The 19,214-nt window shown below is 32.6% G+C and overlaps 3 protein-coding genes across 7 annotated transcripts in view; 1 reads left to right on the top strand and 2 right to left on the bottom strand.

Annotated features, from left to right (window-relative positions):
- Positions 1-9,760, top strand: part of LOC126878075 (putative transcription factor SOX-15) — a 70,073-nt gene extending 60,313 nt beyond the window's left edge. For 2 of the 3 annotated variants that reach the window (XM_050640499.1, XM_050640500.1), the window contains exons 5-9: positions 1,196-1,418; positions 2,439-2,635; positions 3,234-3,451; positions 4,022-4,325; positions 6,540-9,760. In XM_050640499.1, coding sequence (XP_050496456.1) covers positions 1,196-1,418; positions 2,439-2,635; positions 3,234-3,451; positions 4,022-4,325; positions 6,540-7,084 — 1,487 coding nt within the window. In that variant the 3' untranslated portion in view covers positions 7,085-9,760. The remainder of the gene's footprint in view (positions 1-1,195; positions 1,419-2,438; positions 2,636-3,233; positions 3,452-4,021; positions 4,326-6,539) is intronic. The other variant, XM_050640501.1, reaches the window with a different exon arrangement.
- A 537-nt stretch (positions 9,761-10,297) lies between these two features.
- LOC126878081 (out at first protein) lies at positions 10,298-15,308 on the bottom strand. The gene is made up of 4 exons (XM_050640511.1): positions 15,036-15,308; positions 14,745-14,858; positions 14,347-14,665; positions 10,298-14,257 (listed from the first exon to the last, which is right to left on the bottom strand). The coding sequence occupies exons 1-4, from the start codon at positions 15,129-15,131 to the stop codon at positions 13,950-13,952; spliced, it is 837 nt and encodes a 278-aa protein (XP_050496468.1). The 5' UTR covers positions 15,132-15,308; the 3' UTR covers positions 10,298-13,949.
- Positions 15,309-15,505: 197 nt separating this feature from the next.
- On the bottom strand, positions 15,506-19,150 carry LOC126878084 (uncharacterized). Of its 3 annotated transcripts, none has more exons than XM_050640515.1 (4): positions 19,041-19,150; positions 16,257-18,778; positions 15,990-16,084; positions 15,506-15,845 (listed from the first exon to the last, which is right to left on the bottom strand). In XM_050640515.1, the coding sequence occupies exons 2-4, from the start codon at positions 16,461-16,463 to the stop codon at positions 15,743-15,745; spliced, it is 405 nt and encodes a 134-aa protein (XP_050496472.1). In that variant the 5' UTR covers positions 16,464-18,778; positions 19,041-19,150; the 3' UTR covers positions 15,506-15,742. The 3 variants fall into 3 exon arrangements, with proteins under 3 accessions (XP_050496472.1, XP_050496474.1, XP_050496471.1); XM_050640517.1 differs by having other exon boundaries at positions 16,257-16,734; positions 18,624-19,134; XM_050640514.1 differs by having other exon boundaries at positions 16,257-16,973; positions 18,624-19,134.
- Positions 19,151-19,214: the final 64 nt, after the last annotated feature.

Genomic DNA, 19,214 nt, shown 5'->3' on the forward strand with positions numbered 1-19,214 from the left:
AACAGCTGGCCGCGAATTTATGGCGTCTTTTATGATTACAAATTCACGCAAGGTTTATGCCCCTGCACTTATCTTTGTACATGGCGGCTTTGATTGAAACGTTCGAGTCGAGTTTCTCATTTTAGCAATAAATCTATATTTCTAAGGTTTCTTCCTCGTAAAATGTTTTACGATCGAAATTGAAGCATTTTCTTGGTCAACTTTGAATGCTTTTGCAAGTTGACGTGCAAAATAGCGGCTTGTCTTGTATTAATGGTAACATGATAAATGGAACCACACGAATACTAAATATCAGGTTGTCTCAAAAGTTTCTTTTTTTATAAGGAAATAATAGATGCACCACATTCTTTTGTTTCATATTATTTTATTCAATTACGTACGATCCATTTTGCAGTAATAGAACAAAACGAAAGAAGGTTTTGGGACAACCTAATATATTACGTATTAAATAATAATTCTTAAGTACTTGCGTGTAACTTGCCATTATTAGCATACTTAAGAGACAATTACGCGGAAAATATTTCAAGTTACATATTCCTATTATACCCAATACACCAAAGCATCCAAAGGATTATTTGACATTACGATTACCAATCTACAGTGTGTTTCCAAACGCGTACTATACACAGATGACAATAATCGAAGGAGTATGGTAGAAATGAATAGTCCTAGATAACTCCGATGTGATCGTAAAAAATGTCAGAATACATTTCACATTCGTGCAGCTGCACGTTTTTAATAATTGCAAAAGGAATAAATTGAAACTCCAAATTTGCCAACTTATTGGTTCTAGTAGCTATTAAATGTTTATTTGATAAACACAATACTAATTACCTAACTCTGCTACATAAACAGACATTCGATAATTATTGAAATAAACCACATACATAATTAAACCACTACAACTGCAAAGAAAAAGATCGAGCATCCTACAGCTCAAAAGTTTAGTCCCCGAAGGTATCTAGAGAAAAGAAGCAATAATCTCCACACCCTTTCCCCTTCCCTTTTATCGTATACATCCGCGTGTAACATTATTCATACAATTTTTATTGCCTTTCACGCCGCCCCCTGAATTCAGGAACACCGGTGGTAAGCATCGTTCCAATATATACCTACAGCTAACGTTGCAATGTCGTATCGAAAAATCGTGGCACCGTTGCGGCACCAGCTAACGGATGGTCCCCGTGTATTTCAGGGAAGAAATGGCGAGGGTTGACCCCGCAGGACAGAAGGCCGTACGTGGAGGAAGCCGAGAGACTGAGGGTCATACACATGCAGGAACATCCGAACTACAAGTACAGGCCACGGCGTAGGAAACACGCGAAACGGGCCCCAGGGGCGCCGTCTTCTCCTCCGTCCGCGACCAACACCACGGTCAATAGGTCCAACCCCTCTGGTACCACGATTCATCATTCCATGTAAGTCGATATCTCCTCTTGATTCGCCGCGATTTTTCAACATCATCCCCGTTTCGTCATCGAATTAATCGAGCGTGCAAGGTGCGCGATCGAGACGTTGGAATTAATTTTCATCGATATCGAGTTTGATAGGTGCAAGGGTTATCGGGTTGGGTAATGCTGTTGGTGATAGTTGGTTGAAGGTTGAATAGATGTGTTACTATCTGTGCGCATTTACGGTGGCTATAATATAAAATATATGCTTATTCGTAAATGGATTTATTTTTTATCAGACTTTATATGCAGATTTTATTTTCGTTACGTCAAATTATTGTAATCGTGTGAAAGTACTGCTGCTAAGTGATAAAGTATAATATGTTATTGTGCACTTGGGCCTAATTAATTGGTATAGAAATAGTAGGATAAATACAATGCTGTACAAATACCTTTTATAGTATTGTAATTGTGATTGGTATTTGATACATTTTTATATTTATTTTATATGTTTTTGTTATTTTGTGTAAAGATGAGAATAACCTGAAATCTGTTTACAACAAATATTTGGCACGTTGTTTTACAATGATAGTCGAGTGGTTGGAAGATTTAACAAAAAGTAGTCGTATAGATGGATAAAAATTAAGTAGAATAAGGCCTGATGGAATTCAGTAATTTCAGAGTACAAAAACGTTATCAATACCAAGATGTTTCTTAAAACTATTATTAAAATATAAAATATATTTGTTCAAAAATATAGTTATAAATACTAACTATATTGTACACTTTACTTCGTCAATGAAAATACAATGTACTCTATCTGTAGAAACTTAAACTATGTAACAGATCTTTCGTCAATGAAGTTAAAATAGTTCTGCGCCAATCATTCTCACTTTGAGTTAAAAAAGCACGTTTCAGCGAAACAAAAATATTCTTTCAAACGTTATGCATCGAGTTTCATTCGTGCCATCCTTCCGTTTAACAAGTTCTTCGTGTTAAAGACGTTTCTTGGAAGAATTACGAAGTGACGTTCAATGTTTATTTAAGGTCCAAGATGGACAGTTATCAAGGCATTCCTCAGATCCCGTGGGGCGGACATTCCCCGATCTCATCCCTGTATCACCAGCAGCAGCAGCAAGGTATTCAGGAGTACAAATCGGAGAGCAATTCCTTGTACGGTAGTCCTTATACGCCTATCATTCACACACCGGACATATCTCCAGTTGCCAGTCCCGAGCCAGATGGTGAGACATTGTACTCGCATTAATTACCGTACAGACAGCCGTGGAACTCGAGGAATTATATCTACATATATAACTAAATTATTAATGTTTAAATGAAAAATCAAATAATTATTAATTTAAATCAAAGTAATAAATTATAAATTATAAATTTAAATTACTAGCAATAAATCAGAAATTACAAATTGTAATTATTGGTAATAAATTCTAAAATAAAAATTAAAATTATTAGTAATTTCAATAGGAAGTCTCAATCATTTGCATCTTAGTTTTAAATGTTTTTCATGGCACTTGAAAATTCTGTTATTCTTCTTCTTTTTTTTTTTTTTTTTTTTTTTGGTAAGAATATCCACTTTATTAAATTGTTCTGTTAAATTCCTATTAGAAGATCCTTTGATAAAATAAAACATTTCTCTTTAAAATGACATACCTCTACTAAAGTGTTCTATTACGAATTTCTATAGTAGCAAGTTATATACATATATATACACACATATTATTAGATTATTATTATTATTTCATCAGGAAGCATATTCTATCTCTTGTACGTGGTTATGGAAACATATAGCGTTTGAATTATTGACGAATTAATCTTGATCAGGTGACGGAACGCATTTGCCATCCAATCAAAATCCAGATCCTGAACGTGATCTGATGGAGGGTTCGTCGAAGCAGCACGGCGAAATGAGCGAGCAAACGAAACGGTACACTTTCATGAGTACCGATAATCAGCTGCACACGGGTCATGCTGGTGGTACTAGCATATCGTCGTGTCAGAATTCTGGTGCTTACACAGATACTCTGACTTACAAAAAATCGGTGAGTAATGGCGTGCATACGAACGATCTTGCTGGAGACTATGAGGACAAATGTAGACTCGTTTAGTAGGTTGCTTTGCGATTACTTGCTTCACAAACCTATATCGTCGATTATTATAAAATTTCAGATACTGTTCGAAATACGAAATTCAAAATGGGCGTTTAAAATCCTGAAAAATTGCGGACGGGAAAAATTGTAAATTTATTTCTACCAACTCATCAGCAGAAACTGAAAATTTGATTTCACAGAATAACGCCAAAAGCAAGAAACAATGGTTTACGTTATTTCTCATTTTCTATTCCTTTAAAAAGTAATGAACGATACGTAAACATTTTGGTTCGTTAATGAAACACTATTTTTACTCAACGGTGCACAAATATCTAATATTCCGATAAAAACATTCCATTAAACATGCAAATCTCTTCGGTTCGACTTAAACGAAAAATTTATTTCATACCTCACGATCGAACACGTGACACATTTATCGTAACGTTTGGACAAGCTAACGTGTCAATTACAGTAGGACGAAACACGAGTGAAAGTTTCAACGGTAATTTTTCTCTCTTTCAGGTGAGTTACTTAAATTTCGAGAGACAGCCGTCGAGTATAGCCGCGGTTGGTATAGCGAACGGGATGATGGTATCGTGCAATAAATTGCGCTCTGGATTTGAAAATGTTGGCTCTGTGACGGGGACTTTTTATCCGCCAGTCGCATCCCCGCACGATCAATCGTTGCAGCACTACACGAACACCCAATCCTCGAAGACTGCCAACTATTCGATGCAGTCCACTGTCGAGAGCAACTATAATCCTGTTCAGTGTGCCAATCGACAACAGTCCATGGGGATTCGCGGAGCCGCTGAAGGTTGTTCCGGTAATCCTTTATTCATTTTTACGTATTATATTCTGTGTTACGGTTGGATCAAGTCCAATACACAAACACGATTGGAACCTAGTTACGCTGTTTCTCTATTCTTTTGGATGTTTATTTAAATTTCTTATTGATCTTTGTTCGAATATTTGCTAAATATATATCGAAATATTTCGTTTTTTTTTTAGACTTGTACGATTATTATGATGGCCGATGATGGGTCCTTTTAAGATCCAGAAAATAGGATTTCTTTCGGTTATGCCCTTTCTTTCTGAGTCGTTTGACATAGATATATATCTTTCCTTGGTTTGTGAGAAAAAATGATTATATTTTTGTGTGATAGAAAAAAGAGCAATAATAAAAATATCCGTGATTTAGAGGATTTTGTAATATCATAACATCAGAAATTGATACGTTAAGTTGTTAATTTTGTTTGCTCAATTTAATTCTTAATAACATTTTCTATTTCATATCTATCCTTCTTTACTTTTTTAGAAATATGCAAAGTAAACGAGGAGTGGAAAGAAATAAGGCTGCAATCAAATAAATATCAATAAATCAAGAAATAAAGTTTTGCGGGAAACAATGTTTTGTTTATCAAAATGTTATTTATAGACAGGATATAATAAAAATTATTTATTACATGTACTATACTACTTTATGTAACTTTACAATATTTTTATTTCAACATCTCGCAGATCCGTTAATTAATCATAAAAAGAGCTTTATATTTTAAGAAAGGACGTATGTCCATTATGTAGTTTCCTCAACGAGGCCGCAAGTGCCAGCACAGATTTTCTTATTTGATGGGATAATTGAAGCAGATTTATCTATGCACATGTTCAAGCACGAGGGTGAGAGCTCGTTGGCACATTGCACTTACAGCTCAATTTAGAAAACTGATCATGTGCCTATATCACATACGAAATTCTAAAAACTATATGAATTATCGTGATAACATTTTCCTTCGTGTTTACTGATATTCGCCTTCGTATAAACAAACTTTTTAAGAGAAGAAGAATTTTTTATATGACAAAGCCTTCTTTATTTCCACTTGTCAAATGTTTGAATTAATCATGCCATATAATCAGATAAGTGTTACAATAACAAAGTGCAGATGTAAAAAAGACATATTAGATATAAGAATGCGGTAATTTCAGTGCTATTCTTACAATCTTTCATCATTCACTACATAATTTTCATTTTTTCCTGTAATCAAGATCTATCTTTGGATTATCTAACTTCTTTGAAGTATAAGCAATAGATATAATTGCATTTTACAATTTCTGGGAATACTTGAACACAAATGAAAGTCTCATTTCATTGCATAATACGAAATGAATAAAACTGTAGCTAACTTCAGAAAGAGTTCGGCAGTATATAATGTATTCTCAAAGTCGACAGTGAGAGTAGAATTAGTGTCAGAAATTCAGAGCAGAAGGAGCAACAAGATCTAAATCTTCCCTCAGTTATTTCTTACAACATTTAAGACAAACTACACGCATACTATAAATAACAAATACATGCAAATGGTACAGAAAATTTCTTAACACTTTGCCAACCTGCCGAGTTAAAATCGCCTACCAACAGGTGTTGAAAGTATCGCACATTCTTGGTGAAACAGTAACATTTAAAATTAACCGAAACATCTGCAACTCCTATCACTATACAATGCAAATGTTAATAAAATGAAATGTGTATGTAAAAACCATTTCTTTGAAAACATACAAATACGGAAAATAAATTTATTAGAAAATTATTCTTTTAAAATAAGATCATTCGAGATTTTTGTATACAGACAAATATGTAAATGTTACTGAAATAATACAATGTATGTACATACGTATAAAAAGCTGAAGAAAGAAAATAGTGCAGCTAGAAAAAAGTTTTAAAGAGTAAGTTCCACTTAAAAATAACTCTTCAAGTTATCAAGAATGCATTTTCCCAAAGTAACGTACCCACAGTTACGATAACTTCGAAGATCCAATAACGATCAACCAAGTTGGCCAAATCGAATAACACCATACAGTCACGCTAATTACTGCAACACCCCCAAGCGAGACAGTTTTGCAAATACGAACCACTTGCCTGTAACAATTCGAGCAACCCGAAATCTCTTTTCTGGCTTTCTCATCTGCGCATAATAGCCCCTTTATTCGCGACGTCACGCGCGGAAGGAGACGAGGCTATTCTTCTCGACGACCGATTTATTTCCAGGTGTATCCCACCGGTACCAAATGAGTCATCACCAGGAGTACCAAACAGAGGGAACCAGCGCTGGCCAACAGCATCCGATTCTAGGTCACATGGAGGCAGCGATGGCCACCACCGCCGAGGAAGAACAGCAACAGACGTTACAGTTGGAGAAGTATTTCAAATACTCGCATCCGACCAACGTGGCGCATACCAGCCTCACCTCTCAGAATCTCCTTGACAGCAATCACAATTACGCCAGTGATCTTCGTTACTACACGCCCCAGCAGACGCAGCTGGACATGTCGAACTCTCAGTGCATCGTCGACGATCAAGCCAAGGATGCTCGATGCTCGAACGTGGCCATAGGCCACGCGATGGAGCAGTACCATCAGGCCATGGATGTGGCCAAGTATCCGGAACACCAACAGCAGCAGCAGCAGCAACAGCAACAACCGCAACAGGCTCAACAGGGTCAGCAATCGCAGAGTATCGAGCATGTTTCGAAGGCGGACGACGATTTCAGTGTAATACTTGCCGACGTGCGCAAGACTTGTTACAGTAGCTAGTGTTTCATCTAGATCAGAGCTGTCTGTAGGAGAACACTGAAAAACTTGGTGTTCCTTGTTTCGGCATTGATTTCTTGCGGTCGGATGTTGTAGGCCTAATCTTTAATGTAAAGAAATCAAATTGTTTGGTTCTTGGTATAGTAAGCATTGCAAACATTGATTACTCAAGGCTGATGAACCTTAATACTTAACTAGAGGTGTGAAGATGTAGTAACCTTTTGTCGTCAAATATTGTCGCAGTGGGTACATTTAAAATTTGTCTTTACAGTCGAGTGGCTCCACTGTGATTGCATTTAAAATTTGTCTTCAAAGCCCGATGGCTCCGCTATGAAAATGGTAAATATTTATTGCTCCGATTAGTTGGTAACGCTCCAGAAAAATGTGGAGAACGCAAAGGATTAACGTGCGGATGACGCTACGTTGGCGCCATAGCCTGCTTGCTTCCGGAGACAGATGACACAGTGACACCATATTAGTGTCATCAGCATCAACGAAACAGAAAATTTCAGTCACATTGAGCGGCCACCACTTCGCTGCTATAGACAATATGTGAAACACATTTATACGTAATACGTAATGTGGTAAATATCTAAATGCAACTATAGAGGTAAGAGAAATGTGATTTGTTTAAAGAAAAAAGGAATATCCTTGAGTACTTAATATTTGTCGTTTCTACTATAGTGAAAGAAGTCCCTCCCATAGACAGCTCTGTCCTAGATAATCTTTTTGATATGGGCGATCTAGCCCTAGTGGCTGCAGAGAAGAGTTAGGTGCTAACGTTTTTTAAAGAATCCGGTGCTTATACACATTTCCGGTGCTAATGCTCTTGATCAGGAGGTGTGGTTGCAAGATAACAAAGAATTGATGATAGATTATTGTTTCTTGTTGTTTAAAATAGTTATTTTATATAGCTATTTTATTTACTCTTTTTAGCTTTTTGCACTCAAATAAATAATAACAAACATCATGCAAAATAGGTATAATAACATATATGTGCCTGTTTAGTTTCTCTTTAATTCAAGGCTGATTTCAGAAAATATAATAAATTATTGCGAGATGATATCCCCAAATATATTTTATATATAAAATAGTTTATAATTATGTATAACATATATAATATAATAATAATTATATAATAATTATATACGAAATATATTTGGGGATATCATCTTTTTAGTAATTACATAGTAATTTTCACATATATTATACATTATACATAAAAATTTAACCAACGATTTGAATAAAAGTCGTTTACGACATTCCTAATTAAATAAGAACTGGAACTATCGTCAAGTGCAAAAAGTTAATCTCGTCGAAAGAAATTCAGGGTGACACACTTACCACGTTATCTTCTTTGAAAAAGAAAGTGAAACGAACATAGGGCGTGATAATTTAACAGGTCCCCGGTAGAAACAATTGTGCGCATCAGTTAACAGTTATTTATTGCAGACAATTCTCGGCATTCGACAGCATGTCTGACTTAAGGTGACGAAAATAAAGTAGAGTAGCATCCTAAACCCTGACGCATAACAATATGGTGAGCTATAACGCAAAGCGTTAAAACTGAAAAATACAATTTTTTACCAATGCTATTGCAACCACACCTCGTAATTTTTTTTACTCGTTCCGACATAGCGATAAAAATCAAATCTCTTCGAACTTCGAAAAACTTAATGCGCGAAGTATTTGCACGTAATGACGGTCGAGACAAAGAAATCAAGACATACCTCGATTTCCTTAATGTCCAGAAACGTTATTGCGGTTGTAGAAATATCTTGTTTATTTAATTTATAAGATCAATTGATCGAAATGTCGATGTTCGGTGACAGAATCGTTGAAAGCAACGGCGTTATTGTTGAACTATTTTTATCCACCTATGCACTCATGGTACAGCATAGCACTGTATATTTAGAGCATACATGCATATTTCCGCGTCGAAAATAGATCGAATAATTTTCCGTAACGAATTAAACGACGTATTAGTTTCTCGTAACGATCGATGCTTGACGGCGGTCTACTTAAGAACAAAAATAAGCTACATCCTTTCTTACATATTCATCGTGATGTTTACGAAAACGACGTTTATTTCTAGCTTAACGATTTAATCATCTTATTTATGGTGCACATTTCAAAATTCAGATACTTAATGTAAATGGAAGATATATATATATATTTATATATATATAGATATATGTTTTTATGGCAATAATGTAGAATCTTCTGTGAGAAATACTTATTTAAAAGAAAAAAAAGACAATATTAATCGAAGTACCTTATTTCCAATAAGTGTACGAACTTTTCTTAAGCCTCCTCGTTGGCTATTTTACATGTGTATAAGCACGATCTCCTTATTTTCCTCTGTTTCAGATGACTGAACGAAATTCTCGTTGTAAATGTAGTATAAACGTAGCAGAACGAATGATTCTTTTTTTTTTTTGTCCCTTTTTTTACTCACGTAAGCTTCTACTTTCATAGTCTTTAATACTCTATGTAGCATACGATGATACCTATATGTAGCGTGGCAATAAACGTGGATATTTTATCGTTCGATCCTCGATTTTGAATACACTTGCGTAAGCGACATATGGAATTTAGGTAATGAGTGTAAAGAAGGAGAGGAGAACTAAATTATTATGATTATTGTATCGTACTTAATAGAGACAATTATCAACAACATTCATGGCTTCTCGTGTATTTTTCGACCACTCATTATCAAATTAATTCATTTCGCTAGTGATACATCGTTGGAGATTGAAACAAACAAATATATAAAATACAAAATTGAGAATGTATAGGATGTTTCGTTTTATCTTGTCGACCTTTCAATCAATTATCTAGGTTTTTTTCTGCAGCAATTACTTATTTCGTTAAAACACATTCAACATCTTTAATTTTCAAGATCATCTTTCTTTTAGATCTCGAAATTTAACTTCATAGCAATAATATTGTTTTTTATTTAAAAATATGCAATTAAAAAAAGATACGGATAATCATGAAAATTCGAAAATCGTTGGGGATTAACATTGCTGTTTATTATGGTATTTATTCTACTGAATGAGATATACTTTTTTATACGGTTAAAAATAATAAAGCTAAATTAGCGAGAAACAAGATATTTATAACACCCTATATCATTTGAAATAATTTATTACAATATAATAAATATATTACTAATAAAAATTCTAAAAGATATGGACTAATTAAACTCGGCGATTGCTTACTCGTTCTTTTTATTAAATATATATAAAAAATATGTGTATAAGTTACAATGTTACGTGTAAAGCTGAAATTATACACGGTGAGTAACATCTAGTTTCGATTCGAAGTATCGATAGTAAAATGTTTAAATGCTATTAGTATATCCCCTTACTATACCCGTTTCCCAGCCCCCTATAGTGTTAGCCAAAATGAAATCTCATAACAGTGTGTGTGTTCGCAAGTTAAAGGTAATAAATCAGTGCCTTCGTTATTCGAGAGAAAGAGAGAGAAAGAGAAAGCTTTAACATAGTATGAAATTCTTTCAAACAGGAACAAGTGTTTGAAATATTTTCCTTAAGTTGGACCATATCATTAATTAATGTCTATACCCTTATGTCTTATGTTATTCGTGTGAATTTCTTTTTATGTTTCTTTCTTTTCTTTTCTGGTTTGTTAATCATGCATATTAAATGACACATATAATTTATCGAGATACTAACAGTAACATCTTGAATATTCTGCAATTTGTCTATACCATGTTTGGTAATTAAGTATACAAGATGATTCACAAGAAACTGACCATCCAAATCTTTTAATAAATCAAATATTTTTCAGGAATAAATATGATAAACGCAATATTCTGTCAAAATTCCAGTCAATTTTCTTAAAGCCTTACAATTCTTTTTCAAAGAAAATTAAAGATTCAGTTTTAGTGAGACATCAAATTTTCATCATTTATAATGCTGAGAATTGGTAGCCTCATTATGAAGATTCATAAAACAGTATCACTGGATCCAATTTTATACAAACTATCATACAGAAATAATAATGTACATATTTACATAAAAACAATGATAGCATTGGAAATCAAACAAGATTTTTTTAAATAATTTTCTCAAAAATTCTTAGACTGTGTTTTACGCTTTTGGCTATGCTTCCAAGACAAACAGGACAAAGATTATCTGTGTACTCCATCTTTTGTGAGTCACCCTATAGTTCGTAGGTACTTATATACACAATGTACAAATTTATATTGCTGTTTGCAAACTTAACCGATTACACAGTCCGGGTATAAATTACTTAATCGAATTATATCGCACTGACTCATACGCAGATGCAGTTCATTCCCGGTGAAGACTGTGGTACTATTTTCTTCGTTCCTTCATCTTTTAGTGAAACATAGTATACAATCGTTAGGTGGTACAGACATGAGTGAATCGATAACGACGGGTGTCGTTTAACGCTTACATGTTTCATAGATGTTCGATTATAGATGTAAGTATGTGCAATATATGTGTATATATACTTATTATCTTTTTGCTCATTTGTTCGCTTATGCTAGGAATTACGTTAAATACGATTTTGTGTCGGTGAGGAAGCGCGGTGAATTGCAACATGTATATATAATATGTTTATTATTAAATTGGACAGATATTGCAGTCTTGTTTATAGTGGTTTGCTATGAAACGTATACTCCCATTTTTTATCTCTCTCATTTAAATACCAAGCGCCCTCTTTGTACAAATAATGAATTTTTATTCCATACAAGTCAACAATACTTTTTACTCACTGAATATTTTATATATAATGTATATCCTACGAATTGTACACGTTTCAGTTATTAACAAACGATCTGTATATACAAAGACTTAATTCATTCTCACGTGCCCTCAACGTTTATATTTTGCATCAGCGCGTGCTTCTTCTCCTATGTTATGTACAATTCGAACTTAATTTACACATATAAATGGCAGCCTTACATGTCATGTATAAAATTCTGTACAGATACCAGTGCATTTAGTGCCAAGCAAACACACGTAATCATTTTTTACAAATCACTAGAAATATAAAAAACTTGTTGAGATATGAATTATTTAATTTTGAGGAGGATAATAATAGATATAGTACCAGCCTTAAAATACATTGCACCAAATTACCACTTACAGAAAATTCGGTATTGACTTTGATATCTTCAAACTAATGATAAACATTACGTTAAATATAAATTGATAACTTTAACATTTAATATTGTTTGTATAATATAAGTTTATTTGTAGCAATTTATTAAAATTAGATTTTATATTAATTTATCACTATTATGCATGAAAATAAATAAACATTAATTAAACAGCCGAAAAAGTATAGTTTACTTATTTCGTTAAATGCATTTAGGTTTGAAAAGTCTATATTTATCGACACACTTTCTCTCAGTAATAATCTCATAAAAAATTCCATTCCAACAGTATATTTCTCAATTTGTATTATAAATTGAGCAACTCTTTTATATTTCTAATAGAATAAGAAAAAATTACGTGTATGAACTTAGACTAGATGCACTTTAATGCATTGTGGCACTACTACACGTGGGTAAATTAGACGCGAAAGTCTTCATGTTACTCTGAATGGATTATTTGTAACCTAGTGTTCATGACGTATACACACAAATATTTATTGCTAGCCTCTGTTTTATCCGGCTGTGAACAGTTAATAAAAACAGTCTGTTCAAATTTCTCGAACAATTTTACGCCCTCTAATATGCAATAAACATTGTTGCTTTGTGACCAAGTATGTATGTTCAGTAGTACATATTTTGTAAGACACATTGTGCATATAATGTAAGGTATGTTAGGAATGATTACATTTTTGATAAATGCAGGCAAATACTAGTTTGGGAATGTGATGAATGATAAATGTAAACTTAAATAATTTTCATATAACAAGATATGACAACTAAGTAAGTCTTTTAGAATTAGTTTTGCTTTTTCTTTTTTTAATAGTTCCTTCTTTTACCGTACCTTGTTCTCCCTATAAAATATTTTGTTAGTTATCCTAGTAAAATACAAATATTACTGTTACAAATGCATCCATTCAGTACAGCCTATAAAAGTAAGAATTTATCTAACATAGGTCTGCCGACGCCCTGGTACATGTACCAAGAACATACTTCTAACCTGCTTCCGTCATTATGGAAGCCCCGATACCGATCCTATATTTTTATAGAAAAACACTGACATTTAGAAAGCATATAATTAATATCAACCCGCGAAGATGATACTAATACTCACAACTGTCTTCAGTCTCACTGCTAGTGAGAGATTCCCTTTACTATAAATGACAGGTGGTACAGGAGCCCCACTAATGGACAGAGCAAATTTAAAAATTTTGCGACCATTATATCTAAATCATCTGATCCATACTAGTCTTCTTCTCAAATAGATATTGTGAAATGGAATATATATATTACATATTTACGACAACTTTTCAAATGAAATAGAAAAATAATACCTTAAAAATTGTTCAAAATGAAATTACTCCAAAATGTCATTATAATGAACAAGTCGATATACCCTGATAAGAGTGAGCACAATTAATACTTGATATGTACAGACGAAATAAAGTTAAAAATTTGGTGAGATCAATGATGATTTGACAAAGATATATAAGTAGCAAAGGTACCTTTTGTTACAAATGTTTACTTTTTAAAGCATTTATGATGAGCATAATAATATTAAAAAGAAAATGAAATTGAAATTATACTATAGGATGATTTTTGTTAATGTATATGTGATAAATTAATATGTCAAAGGTAGTTTTGCTTTCTGATAATTTGAATAATCTTGCCCTCTTTCATAAATTAAAACCTATATATCTACAGTGTTCTTATGTGTCATTCATCCCATAAACAATTCTGCTTCATTTTAGAATAGTATGAGAATATAAAACATTTTTTACAAGTTTTAATGCCACATTTATATGGAGCGGCTGCTTTTTTACCATCACCTTTGCCTTTGCAAAATTTTAAACCACATGGGTACCAACCAATACATAATTCTAATGAACATGTACAAGGTGCCCACATATTCGATGTGTCTGCACATCGTGTTACAAATAACGATCTTGAATCGTTTGTACCTTGCGTTATAGAATTTGTGCTGAAGTTATACACAGCTGCCATGAGTGAAAGTTCGGATGAGCCTAATAAAAGAATAAAGAAACTTTGAAACTAGATACTATATTGGAAAGAATTTTACTTACATGTTAGTTTATCTATTAATATAACTTACCAGGTCTTTGAATCCACTGTTTTATATCTTCATTTCTAGTATAAGCAGATCCAGCTGCTTCTCCACAAAGAGTTGCAATGTGTTTAGAAATATCTTTGGATTCAGATACATCTAAGAATAAATCCATGGTATAATTCACGTGACCTTTATCTTCTTCTGCAACACGCACAGTGCCTGGATTTTTTTGCCGTAATTTAGACATAGCATCAGATGATATGAAATCCACTTTGAAAAAATGATTAACAAAGCATAAAACTTGATATTGATTTTGACCACGTTCTTCTTCACCAAGAACTAAAGCTTTTATTATTTGAACTTCCTGAAGGAATAAATAAAATATTTTATTTCTCTTTGAAAAAAATATAAGAAAGATATAGGGTTTCGAAATAATGAATTACATTTTTGAAATCAATGAGTTGTGTCACTAAAGTACCATCTGAACATTGAAATTCTAAGGTAATAACATCTTCACTAACATTGGAAGAAATCGTTTCCAATAGAATATCACCACCCTGTAAATTAAAAGTACATAGATAACACTATTTTGTTAAACTTTGAATTCGTCGAGGTTATTAGAGATAAATTATTAATCGTTAAATTATATCAAAATATCTTTCATTAAATAGTATATCTATAATTAGAATTTTATTGATTCCTCATAATAGTAAATGACAGAAAAAGATTCGTACCTGATTTTTAACATTTATGAGCAAGTGAGTTGTACAAACACTATACAAATAGTGCAATAAAAAACAGACTGTAAATAATTCGTTGAATTTCTTCATTGTTGCATGTTGTAACTACTTTTTTCACAGTACTAACCACTGTTGTAATTAACTATAATTGATCGACATTTATTAGAAAGATAAACACTTTAAATATAACCTAATCGTAAGAACCTCCTACTCTGTACATTTTGTCGCGGTCAAAGCACACATTCACAACCATATTGGCATAGAGTATGAACTAAATAGAAAAGTATACAAAAAAGACGCATAAAATACGTTTTATTAATTATTTAAGTATAATTCATAAAAGATACAATTTACAAAGGTAAGATATATTTTATACAAGTTAAAATTAACTTGCGTTAGGAATGTTGTTTAAATAACTGGTAGTCGAGGAGTTAAATTAAATTAAATTGTTAAATCAAAGAAAATGATATTAAAATAAATATATTGTAAAATGTATAATAAATTAACTACAGATTAAGTATAACAAAATTAATTACAATAATTACATGAAATATCTATTATATATTAATTTAAAAATTCATATATTTTTATTTTTGTAGTTAGCAACTAAATTATATGAAGATAAAGTAAAGTTTGTATCATATAGAAATGGCGTTAATTAAATACATTAACAAAATCGATCTGATATATCATTTTCAAATTCATTTTGCTTCCCGCGGTTTTAAGGAGATAGAAGACCTCTCTTTACTGCTTCTTCTGGAGGACGGTAGAGCTTTAGAGGATTTGCACGATTCAGCATCATTTCTGAAAATTTTCGAAATAGTTCTTTAAATACTCCCATTTTTCTCAAATTCGATTTAGGGTATTTCAATATTGAAAAATTTCGTGTTGTGAAAATAATTTATCTGAAAGAACTAACGTTTCTCTAACATTTACACGTTTACTTACTGACATTTCAATCGTAACTCAGTCAATATAGGAGGTGTTGATGGTCTTTCGATAGGTTTTAAATCATATGTTTTCAAATGCATATAAACTGGAATCTGGAAATATAAATTTGTCATAAAAGTATTCTACAATAAATCGATCTATTACATGTTCCGGGTTTAAATAACAATACAAATAAAACAAACGCTTTCTGTATTCAGATTTGAATATACCCGCCTCCAAAACAAAAACCATAGAGTACCAAGTTATCGATAGAGACATACTCACGTAAGGTAGCGACGTATCAAGAGCTATCGGTTCGATATATCTCTTCGGTATATCCGGAACTCGAAAAGAACTACCCAATATAGGCGATTCTAAGCCGTTTCCATAAATCGATGCAGACGATACTTCCTTTCGAATGCCATTTAAATCCGAATCGTTTAAATCGTTCGACCACGAATCGTTTTGCTCGATTACTTCCGCATTTTCCATCTCGATAAAGTAGTCTTTGCCGATAGAATTGGTGAAGTTTTAAAGCGCAAGCAGGCTGAACTACTTTCGTTGAAATAAAACTGAAGATCCACTCGACGCCAAGCACTAGCCTCTAAATAATGATTCGAGAATGCTCTTCAACGTTATGTCCGACAAAGTGTTCATAAACTGAAGTTCCGTAAGTCGATATTTGGTCGATAAGTTACACTCTACTGAACAGCGGGTACCATGGAATCGTTTGTTCATCCCCTCTGAGCGTGATTCTTTCATTCTATCAATGAATTTACTTTTTCGTGATATATCGTAACATATGATAAAATTATAAATATCTAAATTCATATAAAACATTTAAAAATTATCGGGGAGAAGCAGAAGTCATACTTTGTATTAATTTATAGTAGATATTATATATAGTAATAGGTAAAATAACCTTCTGTCGATTATCCATTTCTGTTCAATCAGGAATTGATCAAATATACATGCACTTGATAAACATTCAATCTCGATTTTCTAAAAGATGAAACCTCCAACAAAATTTAATTTCTATTTTCGTCTTATTTTGAATCATAGAATCTCCCTGACTTCATTTGTATTACGAATTTAGATCCGTTTCAAAAATATTGTTATACGTTATAAGTTTAACAAGCTTATTTTAGAATAATCTGTCCTTAATAAGTTCAATCAACTAAACAGCAAAGGCGAACTATTATATTTTCTTCCTATACTTTCTATCTTTATTTAATTACATTTAATTATATTTTCGTCATACGTAATTATCAGGACCTTCTAACTACATATATAGCTTTGTCTGTACAAGCAGTAATTTAATTGTCTATTCCTGTAGTGCAAAAGAAAATTTAATTACCAGTTACATTCTTAATTTTCTTGACTTCATAAATAAAACTTTTATGCAGCATAAAGTTCAAACAAGTTAATTAAATTGAACTCGGAAAATTTATACGGTCAATAAAAATCTATGATATAGTAATTTAATTAGACTTTCTTGCAAAAGATACTGAACAACCTCGAAAATTGCATTTTTCGTTTTAGTTGAGTAATTCCTTTACGCTATAAAATGTTGGTTTGAAAGTAAGTAAATAAAGATACGTGTGTATGGTTTTTTGCGTATATTTGACTGATGAAGGTGGATGTTAGGGACTTCGGGTGAAAAGAATTAAAAAAAAAACGGAACTATATGAAATTTCTGTCGCGTTTTTGCAACTTTGAAGTGGAAAGAATGAGAAATAAAACAAAATAAAAATGGAACAATGCTTTTACAGCTACGAAGCATGAACGACGAAGACAAAAGGAGAAGGGGAACGATTTTTCATGCTCACGAATTTTTAACATAGAAAATGAAGATTAATGTTAAACAAAAGCAACATTGTCGCTACTATAATTTTAGACATTGTGATTACTATACGCATTATAAAACCGAGTGAAAATGTTTATTTTGTGATTTTATAGCGGAGAAGATGAATAAAAAGCAAAATAGAAATTGTAGAGACAATCCAGTAGAAGATTAATAAAATTAACCTAGCTTACATTCCTGTTCAGAAGTAAAAAAAGGTTGAAATAAACTGAAAATGTTAGAACATTATTAAAATCTCTTAGAATTACTATCTTGTTTGAAGTCTTAGCTTGAAAACTTTTCAAATGAAATTTCTTCTCTATCTACATCAACCGTGCTTCTAGATCATTGCTTTAATTGGATGATATATGTACATAGTTACAGACAATTTAAGTATTCGTACTATTAATCTTTCCACTATATTTGTGTTACTTGATTTCAAGACTCAACTATATTCAGAATCATATTTTGAATAAATTTTCCAAACACTTTTATCTAATTCATTTCAATTTTTCTCATCTGTGTTTAAATGAAAATATTTTGAAGATCAATATGCAACTGTTGTAATTCAATAACACTCGTTTGTAACTCATGAAAATAGTTTTTCATAAAACAAATAGAACAAATTTTTATCTGTCACTTTTTCCCTTACAATTTGAATTAATACTCATTTCCCTACGAGATTAAGAAATGCTCTAATGTTTATTTCTTAACATCGCTAATTATATTTTCATTAACAATACTTCCATGATACTAAATTTCTGAACACAAAATTCTGATAATCCACTAATAGGTGTCCTAATACTTACAAACGGCAGTGTATATAAACACTTGAAGTTTGAAGCGGCTTGAATTAACACCACTAAATCTGAATGAGCCTCTCTACTGTCTATAAAATCAGAACTGGAGAAGATTAGGGATGATCACGAAAAGGTAGAGGCATCGAAGATAGAGCGTATTCAGACTAGAAAATTATACAAACACAACATCCAGTTACGATAATTTGCTATATTACTGCAACTCGTACGGTTTCAAATTATCGCCACATTGATCATGATCTTTCACGGATACAAAATTCCGATCGATCGATCTTTTCTTTGATATAAAGCTAACCAGCAGGTATCCTAATACTTATGAACGAGAGTGTACGTAAACACAAACTTGAAGTATGAAGCGACTTGAATTCGAACAACTCCTAAATCTGAATGAGTGTTTCTACACCCTACCATTCAGAGAACCGGAGAAGATTAGAGAAGATCACGAAAAGGTAGATGTATCAAAAGTATAATGGAAAAGTTAGAAGGCGGAAGCATCAAGCGCCTGTCGTTCAACGTAACGTCTCTTACGACTACAACAACGTTGTGCTGATCGTCGACGACGGCTCGACGTCTCCGGCGCAC

This window comes from Bombus huntii, chromosome 2, assembly GCF_024542735.1.
Source record: "Bombus huntii isolate Logan2020A chromosome 2, iyBomHunt1.1, whole genome shotgun sequence".
Classification (NCBI taxonomy): Eukaryota; Metazoa; Arthropoda; class Insecta; order Hymenoptera; family Apidae; genus Bombus; species Bombus huntii.